The sequence below is a fragment of the Anoplopoma fimbria genome, chromosome 24, assembly GCF_027596085.1.
Source record: "Anoplopoma fimbria isolate UVic2021 breed Golden Eagle Sablefish chromosome 24, Afim_UVic_2022, whole genome shotgun sequence".
In the NCBI taxonomy this organism is placed as follows: domain Eukaryota; kingdom Metazoa; phylum Chordata; class Actinopteri; order Perciformes; family Anoplopomatidae; genus Anoplopoma; species Anoplopoma fimbria.
Genome location: NC_072472.1, coordinates 6,624,532 through 6,641,885, shown reverse-complemented (window position 1 = coordinate 6,641,885; position 17,354 = coordinate 6,624,532). Strand labels below are relative to the sequence as shown.

At 35.5% G+C, this 17,354-nt stretch overlaps 1 protein-coding gene across 3 annotated transcripts; it reads left to right on the top strand.

Annotated features, from left to right (window-relative positions):
• Nucleotides 1-5,110: 5,110 nt before the first annotated feature.
• On the top strand, nt 5,111-16,769 carry rab24 (RAB24, member RAS oncogene family). Of its 3 annotated transcripts, none has more exons than XM_054625848.1 (9): nt 5,111-5,429; nt 6,064-6,185; nt 7,175-7,243; nt 8,117-8,195; nt 8,878-8,945; nt 9,533-9,632; nt 10,590-10,640; nt 12,673-12,732; nt 13,265-16,768. In XM_054625848.1, the coding sequence occupies exons 2-9, from the start codon at nt 6,069-6,071 to the stop codon at nt 13,330-13,332; spliced, it is 612 nt and encodes a 203-aa protein (XP_054481823.1). In that variant the 5' UTR covers nt 5,111-5,429; nt 6,064-6,068; the 3' UTR covers nt 13,333-16,768. The 3 variants fall into 3 exon arrangements, with proteins under 3 accessions (XP_054481823.1, XP_054481821.1, XP_054481822.1); XM_054625846.1 differs by having other exon boundaries at nt 13,262-16,768; XM_054625847.1 differs by lacking the exon at nt 5,111-5,429 and adding an exon at nt 5,868-5,930 and having other exon boundaries at nt 13,262-16,769.
• Nucleotides 16,770-17,354: the final 585 nt, after the last annotated feature.

Genomic DNA, 17,354 nt, shown 5'->3' with positions numbered 1-17,354 from the left:
GCAAGAAAAAGTGTTGGATATGCATGGATTGATAGAGAAATATATATTATATTATTCAAAATAACCACAAAGTAATGCAAAACAAGCACAAAGTAATGCAAAGTAATGCAAAACAACTACAAAGTGATGCAAAACAACTACAAAGTAATGCAAAACAAGCACAAAGTGATGCAAAAACAAAAGTGATGCAAAACAAAGTGATGCAAAACAACTACAAAGTGATGCAAAACAACTACAAAGTGATGCAAAACCAGAGGTGGGAATTGTTAAAGTTTTATTGATACTTCGGCCCAATGGCTGTCGTACCATGAAATCGCATGGATGCTGAGCCAATCACAGCTGCAGCCTGAGAGGCATCGTTAAAGGTTTAGACCAATTGGGTTCCTCTAAATGCATGCAAGAAAAAGTGTTGGATATGCATGGATTGATAGAGAAATATATATTATATTATTCAACCACAAAGTGATGCAAAACAATTATACAAAGTAATGCAAAACAACTACAAAGTAATGCAAAACAACTACAAAAGTAATGATTAAAACAAGCACAAAGTAATGCAAAACAACCACAAAGTAATGCAAAACAACTACAAAGTGATGCAAAACAACTACAAAGTGATGCAAAACCAGAGGTGGGAATTGTTAAAGTTTTATTGATACTTCGGCCCAATGGCTGTCGTACCATGAAATCGCATGGATGCTGAGCCAATCACAGCTGCAGCCTGAGAGGCGTCAATTAAAGGTTTAGACCAATTGGGTTCCTCTAAATGCATGCAAGAAAAAATATGCATGGATTGATAGAGAAATATATATTATATTATTCAAAATAACCACAAAGTAATGCAAAACAAGCACAAAGTAATGCAAAACAACTACAAAGTGAATGCAAAAAACAAAGTAATGCAAAACAACTACAAAGTAATGCAAAACAACTACAAAGTAATGCAAAACAACTACAAAGTAATGCAAAACAAGCACAAAGTAATGCAAAACAAGCACAAAGTAATGCAAAATAACCACAAAGTAATGCAAAACAAGCACAAAGTAATGCAAAACAACTACAAAGTAATGCAAAACAACTACAAAGTGATGCAAAACAACTACAAAGTAATGCAAAACAACTACAAAGTGATGCAAAACCAGAGGTGGGAATTGTTAAAGTTTTATTGATACTTCGGCCCAATGGCTGTCGTACCATGAAATCGCATGGATGCTGAGCCAATCACAGCTGCAGCCTGAGAGGCATCGTTAAAGGTTTAGACCAATTGGGTTCCTCTAAATGCATGCAAGAAAAAGTGTTGGATATGCATGGATTGATAGAGAAATATATATTATATTATATATTATTAAATAACCACAAAATAATGTAGTGCAAAACAAGCACATTTAAGTAATGCAAAACAAGCACAAAGTAATGCAAAACAAGCACAAAGTGATGCAAAACAAGCACAAAGTAATGCAAAACAACTACAAAGTAATGCAAAACAACTACAAAGTTATGCATGTAATGCAAAACAACTACAAAAATGCAAAACAACTACAAAGTAATGCAAAACAACCACAAAGTAATGCAAAACAACCACAAAGTAATGCAAAACAACTACAAAGTAATGCAAAACAAGCACAAAGTAATGCAAAACAACTAATGCAAAACAACTACAAAGTGATGCAAAACAACCACAAAGTGATGCAAAACAACAGAAATTGTTAAAGTTTTATTGATACTTCGGCCCAATGGCTGTCATGCCATGAAATCCCATGGATGCTGAGCCAATCACAGCTGCAGCCTGAGAGGCGTCATTAAAGGTTTAGACCAATTGGGTTCCTCTAAATGCATGCAAGAAAAAGTGTTGGATATGCATGGATTGATAGAGAATAGATATTATTTATGTAATTAAAATCAATAAATAAATGAAAGAGCCTAAACAAAGTAAAAGTAATGCAAAACAACTACAAAGTAATGCAAAACAACCACAAAGTAATGCAAAACAACTACAAAGTGATGCAAAACAACCACAAAGTAATGCAAAACAACCACAAAGTAATGCAAAACAACTACAAAGTGATGCAAAACCAGAGGTGGGAATTGTTAAAGTTTTATTGATACTTCGGCCCAATGGCTGTCGTACCATGAAATCCCATGGATGCTGAGCCAATCACAGCTGCAGCCTGAGAGGCATCGTTAAAGGTTTAGACCAATTGGGTTCCTCTAAATGCATGCAAGAAAAAGTGTTGGATATGCATGGATTGATAGAGAATAGATATTATATTATATATTATTAACTGCAAGCTATCATGATACACGTCTATTTATGTAATTATGAATGTAGTGCAGCAATTAATACTAGTTTGCATTTTTGATTGTGTTCATTATTGTTATGGATAATTGATTATGAGTTTAATCTATAAAGTGCAACAAAAAAAAGCCAATAAATAAATGAAAGAGCCTAAACAAAGTTAGGCATGCACAACTACAAAGTGACGCAAAAAAAACTACGAAGTCATTCAAAATAACCACAAAGTAATGCAAAACATCTGCAAAGTGAAGACAAACAACTACAAAGTGACACAAAACCATAGGTGGGATTTGTTAAGGTTTTATTGACAATGGTTGTCGTACCATGAACATCTCGTTTCAACCCTACCCTGTTACAAAAACCAATAAAGATAATAGATAAGATAATGTTAAAAGAAGCCAGCTAACCAGTCAGTCTCATTTTGTCTTTTTTTTTTTTTAATCGTTAACAACAGAATGATACACATAAAGAGTGAAACTTCCATTTGAAAAGACTCATAAGAGCATAGATGATTTCATTATTGCTAGTTAACATAATATATTAACGTCAAAAGTCTGATTGTGGTATTCAACCAGTGAGCTCTCAATCTTATACTGGCAGAAAACATCCCAACACAATTGTTCCTACTTGTAAAAGGTATTCCCTAAGACTTGCTTTTGAATGTGCGACGGTTCTTACAGCCCCAAGCTGAACAAGACTCGGGCATTTTTTTATTTTTTTCCAGTCCGGTCTTCTAAAAGAGTTGTCTTATGAGAATTATGGACAACTTTCCCGGCACAACATGGTGAAACAACCCCGTAGGCATCCACAGGATCAACACATCCAGCCAAATTCTATATACACAAATGTAAGTTTACAAGCCAAAGACCTTTTTTTTGTGTGTGTTTTTCTTTTTACAAATAGTTTGAAACGTATGTAAAAACTATAAAATGTTTTACCAACAAAAAGGCCATAAAAACAGTATTGGCATGCATAGCCTGTGATATATGAATGCAATTACACAATCAAAATAGCTATAATTACTATATATAACTATAATTATTGTCTGTATTTATAAGATTTTAATTTTTTATTATTATTATTATTATTATTATTATTATTATTATTATTATCAACAAGTTACTGTGGATTTCTTAACTTTTTCTTACTTACTTACTTATTTAAAATACTTGTTTGTTTTTTCTACTATGTACCTTGTTTGCACTATATCTATGCTGCTGTAATCCTGTAAATTTCCCTGCTGCAGGACTAATAAAGGATTATCTTATTTTATCTTAAAATGTGTGCCTTGGTGTCCCCTTTTTCCTCTTTATATTATATATTATTTATTTACTTTTTTCTATTTTTTATCTTTCTTAGTGGCTTTTTATTTTTGAATGTTTATATTTAGCTTTTTCTTTGTGTGAGAATTTGTGAAATTGTACAGTACCAGTCAAAAGTTTGGACACACCTTCTCATTCAACTACTTTGAAGAATCTAAAATATAAAACATATTCTGGTTTGTTGAGCATTTGTTTGTTTACCACATAATTCCATATGTGTTCCTTCATAGTTTGGATGTCTTCAATATTAATCTACAATGTAGAAAAAAATTAAAATAAAGAAAAACCATTGAATGAAAAGGTGTGTCCAAACTTTTGACTGGTACTGTATGTAAAAACTATAAAATGTTGTACCAACAAAAAGGCCATAAAAACAGTATTAAGATAAGATAAGATAAGATAATCCTTTATTAGTCCCACAGCGGGGAAATTTGCAGGCATGCATAGCCTGTGATATATGAATGCAATTACACAATCAAAATGTGTGCCTTGGTGTCCCCTTTTTCCTCTTTATATTATATATTATTTATTTACTTTTTTCTATTTTTTATTCTATCTTTCTTATCCCGTGGCTTTTTATTTACAATACTTGTTTTTTATTTTCTTTTATCTTGTTTTTCTTTTACTATGTCTCTTGTTTGCACTATAACCTATGCTGCTGCAATCCTGTAAATGTCCCCGCTTCGGGACTAATAAAGGATTATTTTATTTTATCTTATCTTAATTCCATATGTGTTCCTTCATAGTTTGGATGTCTTCAATATTAATCTACAATGTATAAAAAAAATAAAAAAGCAAAAACAGTGCACAATGTTATGTATGTGACAAATAAAACTTGCAATTAGAATTTTGCATCACGGAAATACTCTAAATTCATATAGGGATATTGCAACGACACCTCTGATTGACTTTGTTTATAGCTGTCTGAATACATATATATACTTATGTTATTTTTCTTTGTTTCCTTTAATCTTATTTTTTGTATTATTTGAGTGCATGTGCTTTATACAACCTTAAAATAAGAAAAGATAAAATAATCTTGTGCTGCAAATGTTTTACCTGGTTTCTTTGCATATTGCATTTTGTCAATATAAAAGGTGTGTTTATTATATGTTCAGATATTAAAGTAAATACAGTACCAGTCAAAAGTTTGGACACACCTTCTTATTCAACTACTTTGAAGAATCTAAAATATAAAACATATTCTGGTTTGTTGAGCATTTGTTTGTTTACCACATAATTCCATATGTGTTCCTTCATAGTTTGGATGTCTTCAATATTAATCTACAATGTAGAAAAAATAAAAATAAAGAAAAACCATTGAATGAGAAGGTGTGTCCAAACTTTTGCCTGGTACTGTACATGTGCAATTGTTGAAAAAACCAAACAAAAAAACCACTTCCGGTGAGTGTCGCACGCAATTCGGTCACTTCCGTCTCCGGGAACACCCGACGCCTCTTTGGTTCCCACCCAAACAAAAACCTCAAATAGAGATCTCTCCTCTCTCAGAAACAGCTGAATCTCCCTCCAGCTGATCACCACCAATTAACTAACATTTATTATCCTCAAATATAGCCACTGTTTTACCGGCTCACTTATATTCATGTGACGATATATATCCCAACTCTCAGCGGTCCGCTCGTCATTTTCTCCCGTTGCGCAACAGCAACCAGCTAGCTGCAGCCTTCAGTCTCCAAAACAGCAGCCGGGGTGATGACAAGCTGTTTGTCCTCTTAAACCGGTTTGACTGACCCGGATCGGTTCGGCCTGGCATGCCAAAGGACGATCTGTTGAACCAGCTCAGATACCAGGTGAGTGTTGTTGTTGTTGTTGTTGTTGTTGTTGTTGTTGTTGTTTGTGGGGGTGAGCTCAGGGGGTGTCTGGTGTTTTGTCTGTGTCGTGTTTGTCCCCATCGAGGACAAGAAGTACTCTGAAAGTAGTAATACCACAAAGTAGAAGTTGTGTTACAAGTGATAGTCCTGCTTGTTTAAGTGAAAGTAACTACACAAACACATACTCTGAAAAAAAACACCATTAAATAATATATTTATCAGTCAATGATTTGATTACAATATTTAATTCATAATCATCAAGGTGTATTCTGTGTTTTTTAGTCATATGACAAGTAGAAAGCTCATACAACTCTTTATCCATATCAATATCCAGTGGTGGAAAGAACTGTATGTACTTTTACTGATTTATTATTAATGTTGTGCTTTACACTACTTTATATTCTCTACTTTTATCAGGGGGTGTCTGGTGTTTTGTCTGTGTCGTGTTTGTCCCCATCGAGGACAAGAAGTACTCTGAAAGTAGTAATACCACAATACCACTTTTCATCACACAGCACACATACAGCAGCCTTGTACATTAACACCTCCCCCCCACCACCATCTTATTTGCTCTGCTGCGGTCTCATCCTGGGCTTTTTCCTCCTCTCTCCAGTTACCATGAGTGCAATGCGTGTCGACGCCAAAGTGGTGATGCTGGGAAAGGAGAGTGTTGGGAAGACCAGCCTGGTGGAGAGATACGTTCATCATCGCTTCTTGGTCGGCCCCTACCAGAATGTGAGTGTCAGCTGCTCTGCTTCAATTTTCTTGGCCACGATGAAAGGCGTAATATTTTTATATTTAGCCCCGGGGAGGTTGTGGTAATCAGGCTCACGTCTGTGATCATCTCGAAGCATAGAAGCACTCTATTAAACTGATGCAGTAATGTTAAGATGCTGCATTAGACAAGCAATCTTGTAAGAATATTGCATATTAAATGCTGGAGCTAATCAGACATGCCTCTCTCGTGTCCTGTTGTATAACTTTACAGTGGCTTTGGAAAGTACTTCGACTAGGGGTGTAACGGTACACAAGTCAGGATAGGCTAGAAAACTCAAAATCATCTCTTATGCTATGCGGGTATTCCAGCTCTGCTGCTTTATTTGGGTTCAGCAATACGGTTTAAAGTTTCTTAGTGGGACCCACGCTTGTGAAATTTGGTTCCGCATCATTTGCATCAGTCTACATCCTGTGTGTTCCGCACGAATACGCAAACTGTAACAGCGCTCAGACCCCTTCACCTTTTGCATAGTCTATTTCATTTTATAAAGGATTGAATGTTCACCTTTTTGACTGTCAATCTACAGTTTTTACACAATAAATCTGAATGACAAAGTTGAATCTCATTTTCAAAAACACAAAATCAAAAACTAAAAACTCAACAAGTTAAGTTAACAAGTTAACCCATTCTTTCATATAAAATAAACAAAACTGACTTTTATAATTTCTTAAACCTCACAAGTTAGAATAAGGTTAGTATGAAGAGAAGTCTGCTGTGGATAAGTGTTCCACATGTGTTTGAATATTTATTTAACTAAACAAAACTGCATGAGAAACGTTTTGCAATAAACTGTCTGGTCTTCTTTTCCCATTTGCATGCAAGCTCCATTTTAGCGTAGGACAAGGGACAATATTCAAAATCAAATTTCAGAGAGTTCCCACAGTCTACAGGGACTCCCATCATTTCCATCCATGAGTGTCTGATGCTTATTTTCTCTTCCTGACAGACTATCGGTGCTGCTTTTGTTGCCAAACCAATCCAGGTGGGAGAGAAAGTGATCACCCTGGGAATATGGGTGAGTTAAGGGCTACCTGATATGAATTTTAGTCTGTTTTCTGCATCAGTACCACAACTTAGCATCGGATTTAGCGTTGTATTTCTATAACATTGTCTGACTTAGACATTCTTGTTTAAAAAAAAAAAAAGGATAAAAATAAATGCAGCAGAACCGGATATACCGTCTTTTATTTTATACATAATTTTTCCATCAGAACCTGGCGCCTACATTGCCCACAATGCAACTCAACCAGAGACACTTTATTCATTTTTAAACCATAGTCTTTTTATTTGTATATCTAAGTTTCCGATAAGCTCTGAATGGTATAAATTCAGCATTAGACATTTTTTCTTTCTTTCAGAGGAAATGTGGCTTTGAGACTTGGTTAAAGGAAAAACAAACCTGATTAAACATGAGTAACTTGTAGTCTATTTGAAAAACTACTGAAGGCACCTTTTATCATACAAATTTTTTCCACTTCTCATTTTTCTGTGTTGGATAAACTATACATGTTCTATTTGTAGATTGTTTAGACTTGGAAAGAAGAAAATTGTAAGAAAATAAGAAATAGTCAGAAAATAAGAAATAGTCAGTTAGTCAGTTTTATTTCTATCTGCATTCTTTTTGAAAAAAATGTTAATAATGATTCAAATAAGTGACTGGACTAGGTGATTCAACAACTAGTCCAGTCATTCAGAGGAAATTAGCTTGGAACTCGTCACACTGGGGATTACAAGGCATTCAAAGCCTGCATGGGGTTTTGCAGGAATGTGGACTGTGTGCAGTTCTAATCAGATCTGAGATAAACAGGCAGAGAAATGACATTCAAGTTCAAAAGGGAGCTGGTTGGTAGATCTCAGTATTTTTTTGTCCTCCGTCTGTCTCGCTCAGGACACGGCTGGATCAGAGCGCTACGAAGCCATGAGCAGAATCTACTACAGAGGAGCCCGGGCCGCCATAGTCTGCTACGGTAAATCTACACGGATCCTCATCATCTAAAGGAGAGCGTACAGGTGTCAGAACTCCAACTCCTGTGGTGGCTGGATGGGAGCTCTTTTAGTATTTCGGCAACAACAGCTGGATGCTTTTCTAAAATAACAGAACCGAATGCACATGGTTACTTTTTATGTGGCTTTAAAAAGGGGAACAGATGACTGTGACGCTGATACTTATAGTAGGTGATTTTATTTTTAGCTTTGGCTTGTAGATTTTAATTTAGAAAAGAAAGAATAATTTAAAAAAAGTACGAAACGCATGTAAGAAACGCAGTAGTTTATGATGCAACATCCTTGAATGACCTTGGGAAAGCCAGTGGCAAACAGAGAAGTGTTTAACCTTGATTTAAAAGAACACAGTGATATGGAAGTTTATTCCAGATCTGCAGTGCAAAGAAACTGAAAGCGTGCGAGGGCTCCATTGTAAATATATCACTGTTGTCCATCCTGTTGTTTCTGTTGTTGGTCGTTTGTTTTAGTGTTAAACCTTTACCTCAGAAAAATGTAATTACATTCCTTTTTATTTGACTTTTCAGTGAGAGAAATCACTGAAATAATAGCTGGTTGATTAGTTTCGGATTCTAGTTTTGGTCCCGCTCTCCTTGTGCACTTCATACAGCGTTGTGTTTATATGCATATCTTATCTTTGACCTTCAGATCTGACTGACCCCAGCAGCTTCCAGCGAGCTCGGTTCTGGGTGAAGGAGCTGCAGAACTGCGAGGACGTAAGAGAGCTTTTGCTTGTTGATGGTTTTATGTTTTACCCTATGTCATCATTATAAAACTTACAAGTTCATGAAGCTATTGTGAACAATACAGGAGCAGTAGAAGTTTGCTATTTTGTTGATTTGAGACCAAAGTATAGCACCAATACAAAAATTGTACTTTACATTTTTTAATTTTGAGAAATATAAACCATTACAAAATCCTGTTTTAATTTAACAAAATAAACTTTTAAATGGTCTTTTAAAAATAAGCTGCTTTACTGGAACTTTGACAGGCTAAAATTTCACACTATGTTTTATTTAAAACCAGAAAATACCTGATCAAAGAATAAAGAAACATGATTATAAATCTGATCTGACATTTTCTGCCATAGGACATATTTAAAAACTATTGAGGTTTGACACCCTGGTCTGTAACTATGTGCATTATATAGAGTTGTGGTGTGTCGAATCAGTGGCTCTCTTTACAGTCAAGACATAAAAAACACAGCCAGTCCCCAGCTAGTCGAAGTTATAAAACTCTAAATTAACTTGTTTCACTCCGTAACATTATGTTTTGTTTCTGTCGTCTGTGTTGTTTACTCCAGCACTGTAAGATCTACCTGTGTGGCACTAAGAGCGACCTGATCGAAGGAGACCGGAGCCTGCGCCAAATCGACTACCACGATGCTCAGGAGTTTGCTGACGGTAAATACAGTCTTCCTGTTATAAACCTGCCTCTCGAACTGTGCTGTGAACTGTGCTGTGTGTGATTGATCATTTACACCACAGAACACAACAGACCGATGTGGTTAATTTGGCTTCATATTTGTGTATGACCGCAATTATTTTTTATATATTATGAATCAAATCAGTTTGGTAATATAATGCTTATTTTTTCCTTCAGTCTTTTGAGTTAGTTTTAAAAAAAAAGAAGAAATGCAACTATTTTTATATTTATTTCTATTATCAATGAATGTGTAGATTTATTTATTTAGATTATGTTTTGGCTATGAAAATTTATTTGAACATTTTTCTGGCATATTAATAATTAATTTATAGGAATAGTTTTTAGTTTTCAAATGCTCTTAGAAGAGTCTTTAGGCCAAATGGTCCCTATTTGCCTGTTTTCCATCACAGTTTTTCAGACTTTGAAGTTGTCTGGCAGTCTGATTCAAAAACGGGAGCTATAACATTTCATTCTATGTAGTATTAAAAATATCTTAGATTGAACCTAAGGATTTAAAATGAATAAAGAACCCAGTTCATCCCGCTGAGCAGCTTTACATACTAAATATACTGTGTTAACAGAGTTAAAAAGTCTTAACAAGTCTTTTTGTCAATTAAATATTTTGAAAAATCAGTTGGTAATCTGGGTCCAGGAAAATTAATAATTAATTTATAGGAATAGTGTAAATGCCATTTTTCCATTTACATTCAAGGCTTTACATACTAGCTGTGTTAACAGGACATTCCTGAGGTTAGGTTACTACCCAAACTGGGGAATAATTAGTTCCCTAAGGTGCTTGTTAATGTCCTGAACATGGTTAAAGGATATTAAGAAATGGTTGACCTCCATCAGCCGCTGTGTGTGAAACCTCTTTCAAACGTTTGTACCTCGGCCTCACTGACATTTAACCTCACTGTTTTGATTTGTTCCCACAGAGATCCGTGCGCTGCATTTTGAGACCTCCAGTAAAACAGGAAATAACGTGGGTGAGTCACACCTTCAGTCATCCTGCAGGACATATTTAACACGGGAGGTTGGCTGCGATCATAGCTGTATTTATTAATGGTCTGTCCATTGAGGAAGTGAGCTTCCCCCAGAACTCTGATATTGACAAATGTTGGCAACTTTTCAAGCATATAAACCCACTTGATTATTGGAAAAGAACATCCATCCGAAACATAGCAGATACATTTAGTTCTTCAGGTAAGACACTGTTGAATGCCAGCTCAAGATACGCAGAAAACGAAGTATTAAAACGCATTAAAAGTCAGTTTGGAACATTTGAACAAGAATGTCTCCATTAACGAATTGACTTCATTTGAATTCACCCCCTTTAAATCATGCACCTCGATTCCTAAATGCTAATTTATCGTTGGTCTTCAGTCCATTTAAGCTCCTTTTTAATGTTAAAGTCACGAAAGGTAAGAAAAACATTTTGGAATAGCATAGCAGTGGAAATTAATTCTAAGACAGCATGTAATTTGGCCAAGAGGTTAACTATAAAGGGAGAAGAGCAGAGGCCCGAGAACAGAGCTCTGAGGTACTCCCAATTTCACATCAGAAAATTTTGATTTAGTATTATTAAAGAAACACTCTGTATTCTTTCAGATAGGTAAGATTTTAACCACATGAGAATCAGGCCAGAGACGCCATATTTGTGTTACAATCTGCCAAGATTGTTGAGATTCTCTCATTACCTCACGGTGAGATGGAAAAACAGGGTTTTAATACTCTCTTACAACCTCAATAATAATCAAACCAATACTTCTTCCGTATATATTTTCAATTTTCATTCATGCCAAGTAAACATCTTGACATTTTATGCTTGTGCACTGCATCACAGAATTATCTAATACATGATGAAGCTGATGAGAAAATCATTGCGATAAGAAGAACTGAATGTCCCTCTTGTTCACGATGGTCAATAGTTAAAGCTTCAACTGCAAAATAAGGCGACGGCCGGTCATGTCTTCACAAAGCCATTAAGAAGGAGTAAATTGACAGCTATGTGTGATCGACAAAAAGTAATTTCTTCAACAGACAGGTGTCAATGTTGCACATTCTCTCTCTGAAGAAAGCTGTGGAAGGAGCTGCTGCTGTTGGCCAATCAAACTTATTCAAATGAGCTTTAAAACTTCAATTTGCCAGCAGAAGACTAAAATACAGAAATTCTTTGATTGCAAACATTCAGATGATATCGAGGAGGGTAATAATGAAGTCTTTGCTATTTGGAAATGTTTCTGACTCTTAAATGAGTGTGAAAAAGGGAAGTGCATAAATATGTAAGACGTGAGTCAAATTGAGACATCGGCCTCTCAAAGGAAGAATCTCAAAGCACACGATGTATTCTAAGTAGTTAAGAGACTATTTTAACAACAAAATAAATCAATTGTGAATAAAGTCCTTTTCTAAACAGCAAATAACCCTCATAGGGAACTCTTCAGCCTGTCACGTTATCAAAATTTGATTTCAGTGACAGAAGCACAACAGAGAACCATCAGCCAGACCAAATCCCTGTAAACACAGTAAAAATATTGTCAAGGATAATTGGCTTTTGTACAGAGATGACCACTGAGAGCCTGTCAATCATTTCTGTTCACTTCATATCGACAACACCTAACATCTTGTCATTAACTTGACGAGTGCATTTCAAGCTTCACAGATCAGAAAAAGAGAAACAAGCACACGCATGTGAATATGACATAACACAGTATTAAAGTGTATCATAACCTGAAAATGTGTCATATTTCACTTGAACAAGAGTAATGGCTGGCTTGTTACCTCTAGAGTTGCTGCATGTATTCTGGCATCGATAATGTAAAGGTGAAGGTGCACTAGGCTAAATGGAGGAAGGGTTTTTGGAGCCTCTCTTATTAAACATACTCCTTGTTTTAAACTAATTGTTGCACAGTTATTGCTTTTTATAAACCAGGTATTTTAAATGTGAGTGGACCTGTTTTTTTTTTATCAAGTCTTGATGGAAACTGACAATCTTTTTTTTTTAATCTGCCTTGACAGATGATCTGTTCCAGAAAGTTGCTGAGGATTACAACGACACTGCCTTCCAGGACCTGACACGTGAGTGTTTTATCCACTTAATGCAATCCCAGGGGAGATTTTGAAGCATTCCCAACTCTTTACAAACCAAACCCTCTGCTCACTGCTCTTCATTAGAAGCCAACACCTAGATCATAGGTATCTATAGTGGGAGCATAGAAATAAAATGATGGAAGAACGGACACTGAACTGTTTCTCAGTGTTCATTTGACTAGTACAATAAAATAAGTGAATTTGTAGTTCTGTCTATACTATACACTTAATCGCTATATTGCCGATATCTCTCAAAGCTGTACACGAAATATCAAGCAAGGTTGGTTAGCCTAGCTTAGCATGAAGAATGGAAACAACTATCCTGGCTTCAGTCAAAGGAAGGAACATTCGCCCATCAGCCCCTGTAAAGCTCACGGTTATATCTCGTTTTTTTAATCCAAACCAAAGTGTGAAAACGTTTATATAACGGGGCAAGTATTTCCTCCACGTCCTGAACTGATCCCAAAGCTGCTATAAATACAAGCTTTTAAACATAAAGTCTCTTCCTGTGTTTCAGCAGAGGAAACGGGAGTGGACTTGGGCCAGAAGAAAGACTCATATTTCTACTCCTGTTGCCATAACAACTGATGCCGAGCAACAGGAAGGGAAACACAAGTGGTCACCTTCCCCTCGGCTGGAGTAAAAAAAAAGAAACGTGGATAGCCTGCATGAATGGGTGGTCGGATAACTCGGCTCTGGAGCTGGAATCCAAATCACAGAAGAAGGAAAAAAAAATAATCAAGTTCAAAACTTGTTCGATATGTTTATTTCTTTTGTGCCATAAAGAACTGAAGGCTTCAAGACTTTATGGAAGAGGATCTACTGCTGCTGCAACTGTTACCGTGTGGGAGAGGGATTTAAAAAAACCAAACATCATTTCTACTTTCCCCCCCAGTTTTGTCCCTTCTCGGCCGTAGCTTCTTGAGCTGGACCGTGGAAGTAAACGCGTCTCTAAAAGCTGTGTTGTTTATCAATCCGAAGTTTAAAAAAAAAGAGGGAACCCACTGAACACAGACTGGCAGAGAAAACTTTATTGTTTTAGCAAGCAGTGCAGTGCTTCAGGAGGGTGAATGGTTTGTTTACAGCAGTTCATTTTTGTTTACGTATTTAAACTTGTCTGTTAGTCTGGCTCATCTATATCGAAGCCCACACAACTGAAGTGAAGCCAAATAGGCTATAAAAAAAACAAAACACTTTATGTTCACAGTCATACCTACTTAAAATGTATTATTATTTAGCAAATCTGGTAAAACTCATGAATGAATTGAAAACAATGATCCTTATAAAGGCCTTAGTTTTGAAATGTGTGTGTTCAAAACTTCCCAAAGCATTTGCTCTTCAAAGTTTACTGAGACATTATGGATGTATTAAGAGAGCTGGATAGGGCGCCACCACACTGCTGGTGGTCATTGGTGGTACTGCAAAAATACATCCTGTGCAATTCTATTCTGCATTTTGAGATGAATCCAGTTCTTAAAATACATCCGCAGTGACAACACGTTTCTGTTTATATTTTGCAGCATAAGCTATGATTCTGATTTAAAAGGTGACTATAATGCCAACATCTCTAATTCAATTGCATGACCTGAGCTCAGTGAAAGAAAATGATCGGGACAGTTACTTTTTCTACATTTAAACTCTAAATTATCTATTTTGTCATTTAAAATGCAAAGTACACATATGGAAATGTGTTTCTTTCAGTCTCTTGTGGCAGTGAAATGTTCCTTCAAAGCTCTGAAAGGTTTTTAAGAAACACTGGTGATCAAAGTTCCCCTCCACTGTGGTGGAGCATATATTACTGCATATTTCGCCAACACAGGAAAAAGAAACGTTGTGGGTGAATGTTGTAACGTGGCTCAAACTGTCATCTCAATGTCCTCAAAAACATATTTACAGCTGCATTTAACTTAAACACTCTAATTTATTGCCTTTTTAAGTTGTGCTGCCATGAAGACATGGGGAAATAAAATTTGTCACAATATCGGTTTCCTCCATGTTGCTGCTTTGACGTGTTGACGTTTCATGTGTTGATATATGATGCACAATATTTTATATTCAGGGTTGTTTAAGACAGACGGGTGTAAAGTACAAATATCTTCTTTAAAATTAAAAGCTTGTTAAAATGATGTTTCAAAGCTCTGAAAGATTTTATAGTGATTGATCAACACTTTGTTTTGCCTTTGTGTATGATATCTGAGCTTTTTATGAATTTGATTGAAAAATAATCGCAATATGCTGTTTGTAAAAATCTACAATGTGTTGCAAATCATCACCAACCTTCACATTAATGCATCAGAGCTGAATCTGTAGCGTAGAGAAAACCTTTTTTGTAGGTTTGTGTTTCCAGACGATTTTTCATAATCCACTTGCAGATGATTTTGCTGGTTTCAAACGTCTCCTCTCTGTAGTATCATCTCACTCCGTTTATCCACATTCTGAAAGAAAACAAACATTTACATAAAAGCTTGTGCCTCAAAAAGGGATGTTACAATAAACCAAATAAAATCACTTGAAATCAGCAAAACTTGTGCTTTGTACTGCAAATCATAACCTGTATAATAATAATAATAATAATAATAATAATATAAATGTAAACCATGCTTTGTGTTGCATTTAGGGACTTTCTGGCATGTCAGATATGATGACCATGACCCAAAAGCACAGATGAGCTACACCACTAGAATACAAAGAAACAAAGTCATATCACAGAGCCTTCAAAGTCTTCAAAAGCATTAAATTCAGATCCATAAAAAAGGCCTTACAAAGTATCCATGTCTTAAATGTAATATTCAAAAGTCCCATTGTCTCATAATAAATGTTGATTTCAGCTTAAAATGTATTATTCTTTGTTGGTTAATACATCCATAATTTGCCTTGCTCATCAACATTGAATTGATTCATTATATTATGAGAAATTTAAGTTATATACAGCTGGGAAGTACAGGAAAAAAAGTGATATACATGTCAATAACTTTATTATAAAGAATTGTCGGCCTTATTGTCCTCATTGGTCATTATTTGACCTTGAAAAAGATTAAATTGCATTGTGGTCCTTACATTTGTTTAGTGAATGCAGAAACCTGTATTAAAATGAATAAAAACAATACATCTGGAAACTTAAACTATGCATTGGAAAATAGTGTAGAAATATAAAAATGGTTTATCAAGGAATCTGTCTGTTCTTAAAACAACTTTGAAAAGAAAGGGGGAACTAGTGAACTGAAACTCACTTCTTTATTTTGTTTTGTTTGATGTTGACCTTCAAGTTGCTGTAAAAATAAAGAATACATCAGTCATATTTAAAGTCGTATTTAAAGTTTAAACATGTAGAAAAATGCAAAAGTAAAGAAAAAAACATGACTTACTTCTTGACTCTAAACAGATGACTGCACAAGCTGATCTACACCGGAGAACTCATTTACAACGTTTCTGCTGTTATAAATAAAGGCTGGTTTATTATTTATTAAAGGACAGGTTTATTTTGCAGCGCCATGTGTTTACTGTGAATGTATTGCTACATGTTTACACTCTTGTACAGCCGGGCTTGTAAATTTATTTTCTTTGCAAAACTTGATTTAAATGTTAATTGGAGTGACACCTGAGAGTTTCTGAGTCTGTTTCCACTTTATCTCTGGTACATTGTATAACTTTTGAGTTTTTTTTTTTTAACTCACCTGTGGCTGACCTACACAGCTGTTTCTACTTATCTCAGCTGATTAGACCTCTTCTCTGGCTTCCCCTCCATTTCTCATGACTGAATCCAAAAGATATGTCTATGGCAACTCCAATAAATTGTGCAAATAATAAAAAGTTTACCAGGGCATCTCCAATTCCTGTTGCTGTTTGATCATCGGATAATAAAGAGAGATTACCACTCACATCTCAGATTTGTTCTGTTCTTTTTCACCGCAGATCATTCTGATTTATCCCAGTAGGAACAGCACAGGTGTTACTAATAACATTAACGATGGCTGTTCTGTTCAAGTTGCCCCAGTAAGTCAAGGCAGTGAGCCAACATGCACAAGAACCTGCAACTGAGGCAGCTAAATGGGAAAGGCCTATTTTACTCGTTTGCTACCTAGCTAGCTAATTCATGGATGTATTTGGAGAGTTGGATACAGTAATGCCACTCAGGCTGGTAGTTTGTCCCAGAAAACTGAGAAAGAAAACCCCCTGCAGACCAAAACGCATATCGCTCATAGACTACCATCATAAAAGAGACTGTAAAACACTTAAAACTGCAAATATATGGTCAATTATTAGTCTTTGTATTATGATTTTGTTATCCAAGGAGGGATTATGTTTGTAAAACCTCCAAAGAGCCTTAAAAAAAGCTAGCGTTAGATACTTATTATGCACTTGACAAGCAATTTTTATTCAGCCAGGAGAAATAGCTAAATATTTACGGGGTTTATTTCTAGTACTTTGTTGAACTGCTAACCAAACTGCTAACCAAACAGTCATTATTGTTTTTCCCCAAAGTTATCCTGTGAAGCTAATTAGCATTTGTGCTGCTAATAGGTCTTTCTGAAAAGCTGAAACATATTTCTTTGGTTTTCTGTGCATATTCTACACTAAATAGGTATTTTTAAAACTGTGCTGGACAGTAA